General features: G+C 54.3%; 1 protein-coding gene across 4 annotated transcripts in view; it reads left to right on the forward strand.

Annotated features, from left to right (window-relative positions):
* The window catches only part of PKIG (cAMP-dependent protein kinase inhibitor gamma), a 99,013-nt gene extending 92,244 nt beyond the window's left edge, over positions 1–6,769 (forward strand). For all 4 annotated transcript variants that reach the window (XM_029918471.1, XM_029918469.1, XM_029918472.1 and 1 more), the window contains 2 exons: positions 2,495–2,668; positions 6,040–6,769. In XM_029918471.1, the coding sequence (XP_029774331.1) occupies positions 2,521–2,668; positions 6,040–6,119 (228 nt within the window). In that variant the 5' untranslated portion in view covers positions 2,495–2,520 and the 3' untranslated portion in view covers positions 6,120–6,769. The remainder of the gene's footprint in view (positions 1–2,494; positions 2,669–6,039) is intronic.
* Positions 6,770–7,211: the final 442 nt, after the last annotated feature.

Consider the following 7,211-nt stretch of genomic DNA (forward strand, 5'->3'; position numbering starts at 1 on the left):
GCGTGGACTGCGCAGGGTCTGTCCCTTCCCCTCAGATGCAGATGTAACATGGAGGATGAGCTTTAGGTCTAAGACTTTCTGAGTCACAGTTATGGGCTCACCTCACTGACCTCAGAGGGCTGTTTAGTAAGTGACTTAAGGAAAGCAGAGTCACGTGGTAAATGTTACCTTTATTGTTTTTAGAAGTGTCATAAATTTTGTTATTACAACAGGCCATTCCTTTGTTCTGAAGCTTTGAGCTGTTTCCCAAGAGGAGTGTGCAGGCGTGAGATTTCTGTGACCTGCAAAGGAATCTCTTCGGGGCTTCCGAGAGAGAGCGTTGAGTTGGGTTTTTTGCTGAGAAGACTAAGCACTGGGGCAACCAAGAAAAGTGGTGTGAGCACACCCTCTGCTGGAGCCTGGGGGCATTGCCCTCGACGGGCTCTGGCCCTGCCTTGTTTTACAGACCGGGGTACAGAGGCCAGGAGAGGGGCTGGGCATGCTGAAGGCCCCTGCTGTATTCTTTAGTGGTGTTGTGGGTAGCCTGGGGCTAGCCCTCCACACCGGCAGCCCACCCTTCCACACGTGCCTCGGCCCTTCCCGAGCCCACCCAGGAGCCTTCTGCCAAAAGCATCGCACGGTAGCTTGGGCTGATAAGAACTTCTGCAATCACCAAAATACAGACTTAGAAGTTCCCCTTAGTTCCAAAGAAGCACACTTGATGAGGTGTGGGGGTTTTTTTTTTCCCTTGTATTTGCTCTTTCCCCACAAAAACTAGTTTCTATGTTACGTGTGGTTTTGCAATTAGCAGTTTATCTCAGAAACCTTGCTATATCAGTACACGTCCATCTGGTATGATTTGATTGCCTTGGGAAACTCAGAAACGCTCAGGGAGAGATACTCATGGCCCCCAGCAGATGAACATTGTTTATATAATCACAATAGTGATTGTTGGCAAGGGTGCAGATAAATGGTAAACGTGGGAATATAAATAGGAATAGTACAGAATCTATAAGTTTTTACCCCTTAATTTTTTATTGTCATAAAGACCTATGCTGTTCACAAAGGCAACTTGGAAATGTGTCTAAACAACGTGGCTTAAAAATCATCTCACCCTTCCCTCTAGCCCAGCAATTCTGCTTCTAGAAATGTACTCTAAGGAAGTTAATAGAGCTAGGCACGGAGGTTTACATGAAGACCTTGTACTGTCTATAATGGCAGGAAATTGGAAACCCCTCCATGTTCAGTTCTAGAGGACCGATCAAGTCTTAGTACATCCAAGGACACATGTACAAAACTCACCTATGGAGAACCTTAATGACATGTTCTAGAGTCTTCTACAGGCTATGAACTACAATACATGGTATGATCCCCCAGCTTTTAAAAACATATGTGGCTCTTTGTAGTCCCCTCCTTTCTCTAGGCTGTATTATCAGCAACCAGAGCTCTTTATCACAGTAACTCCGAATTTCCTGTCTTCCCCATGCCACCTCCTATCCCTCTTGGGAGTTCCAGCCCCTCCCTCCACTCACCTACTCTACCTCTCCCCTTTGAGGGCTCACAGGCCTCTCCAGGTCGGTGTGGTCAACAGAACTCAGTCTTCACTCCACCATCTCGCCCCAGACTATTTCTGCTGTGCTGTTCATCTCCATAAACCACAGTTTTGTCTGCTCAGTCATGTCAGAAAGCTCGCTTCCCCACCATTCAGATACCAGGTCCTATTGATTTAACCTCCAAATTATATCTAGAATCTGCACCACCTCCTCCTATCTCCACTGGCCGTCTTCTCACACCTGACCTTCTGCAGGAGCCCCCAAATTGCCCACTTCTGGGCTCTGCTCAGCCGGGCTGCCAGAGGCATTTTTGAAAATGCAGATCTGAGCTTTGGTGGCCTGGCCAAAACTCAAGTCGTCAAGTTGCAAAGGAGATCTGGCCCCAGCCCAGCCCAGCGGCATCCTTGGGGTCACTGCTCCTCGCCCAGCACACCTGAGCCTGCGGCTCTTGCGGCTCTTCCATCGCCCCATACCCTTCCCTCCCCCGAGCTTTCACCCGTGCTCTTCCCCTCAACTCCTTAGCCAGAGACTACCTGTCCTTCCCTGGCACCCATCTAAAACGTCACTTCCTAATCCCCAGCCTTGGCTAGACCCTGGTCGTCACTCCAGCACCTGGAGAGTTCCTTGGGTGACTTAGGCAATGTGCCGCGGCCCCAGCGGGTTGTAGGCTCCTGCGGGGCAGGGACGTGGCTCACTTGTTCACCCAGCCAGTGCTAGATGTTTATCAGTAACTTCAGAGGAAGGACAAAGGATGTTCTTTAAACTGGTGCTAGTGGTTTCCTGGGTATGAAATTATGGGTGATTTATTTTGTTCTTCATTCTTTTCTGTGCTGTTTTGTCTTCGGTGATCACGGCAGAAACAGTCACTTTGTCAAAAGCCATCCATGCTGGGGACGGGAGTGGAGTCTTCCCTGCAGGATGGACCCAGCCTCACCTCTGTGCTCCTGCCCCTTTGCCCACAGGCCTGAAGAGCAATGCGACAGGCGTGATGGAGGTCGAGTCCTCCTACTCGGACTTCATCTCCTGTGACCGGACAGGCCGTCGGAACGCGGTCCCTGACATCCAGGGGGACTCTGAGGCTGTGAGCGTGAGGAAGCTGGCTGGAGACATGGGCGAGCTGACGCTTCAGGGGGGAGGTCAGAACCCAGGGGTCTTCAGCATTCCTACACACAAGAGTCCCTCTTCTGGGCCCCGGAGCTGTCCTCCAAGTCATAGACTGCCCCCTGTAAATCAGGCCCCGACGGCATCTCGAGCCATGAGGACTCTCGGGTCGGGCATCCGGCACTCCTTCCTTTCCTAGCTGCCGTCCATCCACAGGGCCTGTCATTTCTCCTCCCAGACAGACGCAGCCCGGGTCCCTCGGCTTCCCTCCAGCACCACAGCCTCCCTGCACCACTCCCTGGCAGCCAGCTGCCAGCAAGACTCACTCAGACCATCCTGTCCCCTCCTGCCTCTTGCCAAGCCCCTCATCACCGGGCCTTCTGTGGGGTCAGACCCTGCCCTACCTCTGGGCTCTCACCGGGGGCTCCTCTCCCTTCACCTCCTGTCCTCTGGCCATACCCACCATTGCTGTTTCTGTCAGGGTGCAGGCCTGTCATGTCCAGAGCCTTTTGTGTCAGTTTCCTCTACTAGAACCTTCCCATCCAGTCTTGGGGTTGCCATCTCCCCTTTCAGGCTGGACTCAGAGGCACTTGCCCTGACAGTGATTGCCCCTCCCCAGTCACTGACCTTTGTCACTCTGACAAGGTGTCATGTGTTTAAATGTGAGCTCCAGGAGAGCAGGGGCCTTCTCTTCCGCTGGCAGGTAGCAGGTGCCTGGGACCACAGGCTGCATGAATGATTGGAGGAGATAGCAAGCCAGCCACCAAACCCTACAGTGCCGGGGCCGTCCTTTCCCTCCCTGTCCTAGTGGCCTCTCCTCTGCTCAGTCCGCTCATCAGCCCTGGCACCTTCCTCTGGACACCCTTCCCTGACCCTCCCGCACTGGGTAGAGCCCTCTCTTCCCTGTCCCCAAAGTTCCAGGGAGCCAGTGTCTGTACCCCATCACCTCCTACAGCACACTGCAGCTGGAGGGCCACCATCTTACTTTCCCGGTGTAGCCTTCAGTCCAGAGCCCTTGGTGCTTGTTGGCCAGAAGTGACGTGGAGTACAGAACAGACTGTGGGGACATGGACTCACCCCTCTCCTGTTATAGACAGACCCAACAAGCTGGGCAGCTTGCTCAGGGTCACCAGCAAGTTAACACCATTAGAATGGCACCCTGTCCAAGGACACACACCCCACCCCACCCCTGTCCTGTGGCCCACACCTCTCACAGCTCACCTCAGCACCAGAGGAAGGCACCACTGTTTCCCAACAGCTCCAGATGAGCCTTAACACGCTGCTCCCTGGGGCTAGTTCTTCCTGCCCTCCCCTTGCCGGGGGGGCTCACCTCGCTCACTCTTAGAGACCCAGACTGCTCTGCTGAGAAGCCTTCCCTGATAGCCTCAAGCCAGAGGTGGCCCCTCTGCTCCCAGCCACCTCCATAACCCCGCTGAGCACAGCGGCCCTCTTCTCCTGCCTGGATCTGTGTCTCACATACGGGGTACATGGTGGCATTGGGCAGGTGGGAGAGGTTGCACAGTCAGTGGCTGTTGACTCACTGGCCAGCACACCTTGCTCCCTCAGTGGGCAGACAGCCAGGGGGCGTCCTCACAGCTTCTGCATCCTTATCCTCAGCTCTAGTCAACGCTTTTCTGTCTCCTTCTACCTCCAGAGTAGTAAGTGCCCATCCATGGACCCAGGCCCTTCTCGTACCTGTTTCCTCTGATTTGAAATCCTTGAAGTGTCTGAGTCCTCTGGGTCTAGGACATTTGCCTGCCAGGGTGATGGACATTTAAAAGGGGGACCTGAGGAAAGAACAGTGTTCACTGCAAGGAAGTGAAGCAGTCATGCTGGAGTGTTGGCCAGCCTGGCCAACGAACCTTCCCGTAGGCCCTGCAGTGAGCTGTTTGCATAGGCAGACCTGGGGGCTCAGCCCCCAGACTCACTGAGGGGAGTGGGTCTACAAAGATTCTGACCAGCAGGCCTCGCTTAGAATCTGTTTGCTTAAAATAGCCCAGGCGACAGATGCCCAGGTCGATGGAAGTGGAGGTTTGGCTTTGGCCTTGGCCTGTTCTGAAGGCCCAGCCACCAGCCTTCCTGTCTGTGGCCTGTGGCGTCCGTTAACGCTTCCTAAGCATATCATACACAAGCCTTTGCCTTTCCTGCTTTATGTGGGGAGGACATTTCCTTACTTTGCCTGATAATGAGAAAAACAGACAAGAGATAAAGAAAGGAATACAGTGCCCAGCATTTTCTGGCCGTGAAACATTTTCAAACTGAGCCCTGAAACTGACTCCAAGGGAATCCCAAGAGTACTGATTGGTGAAGAAAGTGCCCGAGAAACTTCTCCCCCAGGCAAGAGAGAGCTGGGACTGGCACAGAGTAAGTGCTACCACTGGGTGAAGAATTCCCCTGTGCCCTGTGGCCCTACACCTCTGTCACACACAGGTGGAGATGTCACCATCCTCACTTTAAATGAATTGCCTGAGGTCCCACAGCAAAGAAACGGCAGAGCGGAGAATCTAGGGAATCTAACGAGAATGTTCCTGCTTGCCAGGGCAGGAAGCTCAGGGTCACATCAGGCATCACAACCTGGGAAATTTGCCCGAGGTACAGACACTAGGCCAGGCTTCCAGAAGGCCAGAAGGACCCTCAGGGCCCAAGCTTTTGCTGCAGGTACCACTGAGGACGGGGGTGTTGGGGGCCGGCCCCAGACTCCCACACTGTGCTCTGGCTGCCCCGCCGGCTACCACCACCTGCTCGGATGGCCAGCGGGCAGGATGCAGCAGTGTTGAGGACAGCAGCCGTTATAAACCCTGGAGAGCGCCGCTTTGTGGCTGAAGTTCAACTCGGTGGGAGAGACATTGGCTTTTCTCATCTAGATCATGACCCTAATCATAATCTCCAGGCTGTGCTCCGGACAGGATGGGGTGGTTCTAGTCTAAGGATGCAAAAGACAGGGGCCTTATTGGGAGGTGGCGCTGGTGTCGCAAGGACACAGCACAGTGAAACAGCCACACCCTGGTACTCCCCCTGAGCGAGCCTGTTCTCTGCCCCTTCTCTGTCTCCAGAGAAGGACTACCACTCACTGAGCCCGTTCCGAGCCGGGACTTCACATTTGCTCCCTCCTTTTGGAGAACCCACACAGACCTCCTGGTCCTCAGCAGCCCTTCAGTGAGTCTTGTAGCAGTCGTGCACGAGCCTGGCCTTTCATTGACCTTAATTATACTAGAGGCACCACCTGCATTTTCTTTATAAAAATTAACTTGTAAGAGAAGAGGCTAAAGTCTCTTTGGCCACCGCCACCCTTACTCCAGCTCCTGTCCATGTCCCAGGCCTCATCCACTGTACCTGTTTCAGCGGCATCCTTTCCGAAGGCCTTCTGTGCGTTACATTTGTGTATTTTCTTCTTTTCTGTCTTCAGAAGGACAGACAGAGGCAGGCACCTCAGACAAGGAAGCTAGCAAGCAGCCCGAGAGCAGCGATGGGACCACCTCGTCTTGAGTCTGACCTTGCCCATGGAGAGTAGAAGAGAGACCTGCTGTCCCCACTTGGACAGGGAGCCCCGGCATGGGCCTGGCAGCCTCTTCTCTGAGCCCCTGTACCAGGCAAGCCAGGCCAGAGTGAAAAGGCACCCCCGGAGGCCGCCGTGGCCCCTACCCTGGGAAAACCCTTCCCCCACGCCCTCGGGCTCCACTCACCCACCACCTCCTCACCAGGTCCAGGCACGCTCTCAAGACCCTGTAGCTGCGGGGCATTATTTATTCAGCGGGCACCTGGGTGAGCAGCCCCCCAGGAACGCATCTCCATAGGTGGTCTGGGCAGCAACCATGGCCCAGCTCTGCCCCGCCTCCTCCAAGCCCAACCTTCGGGGTCAAGACCTTCGTAGCCCTTTTTTAAAAAACACTTTTAAACTTTTTAAAAAACTTTAAACCTCTTTTCAGCAGAGAGGAAGGAAGCTGACTTTTTTTTTGAGGGGGGAGGCATTCTAAGCTAAACGGACCATCTGTGCAGCTCCGCGACCCCTCGCGGGGTTTCACGGACCCACTTCTAGGGAAGGGGTTTTGTGCTCAAAAACTGATCAACTCTTTGCCCTTTCTACCAACATAAGTGGCACCTAGGACCCAAGAAATAAATGCTGATGATTTGTGTGACTGGTTTAAGATCATTTCTCCTTTAAACAGCAAAAGCAGAGGTGGGCCAGGTCTCCCCAGGTTAGCTGGGATCTGTTCCTGCCCCGGGTTTCCATGGAAGGCGTACCTGAGAAGACGCTGCCGTTCTGCAGAGGCCAGCACCCTCCTTGGCCTGGTGCCTGACGAATCTTCTACCATCTGTCCCCTCACGCACCCCAGTCCACAGCTCACCCAGATGGGCGGGCCCAGCCCTTAAAACCTGCAGTGGGACGGGGCTAAGAGGTCACATTTAAACACACAGCTCTTCAAGAGCAGCCTGGTTTCTTCTCGAGGGAGGCAGGCTATGGTTCCCTCTTTGCCCCCCCAGCACCAGAAGCTCCCAGTGCCCCTTCCAGCGCCCACCAGGATCTCAGGATCCCGCTGCCGAGCAGGCTGCCCAAGTCTGGGAACCCACAGGCTCCTT

This window comes from Suricata suricatta, chromosome 12 (assembly GCF_006229205.1).
Source record: "Suricata suricatta isolate VVHF042 chromosome 12, meerkat_22Aug2017_6uvM2_HiC, whole genome shotgun sequence".
Classification (NCBI taxonomy): domain Eukaryota; kingdom Metazoa; phylum Chordata; class Mammalia; order Carnivora; family Herpestidae; genus Suricata; species Suricata suricatta.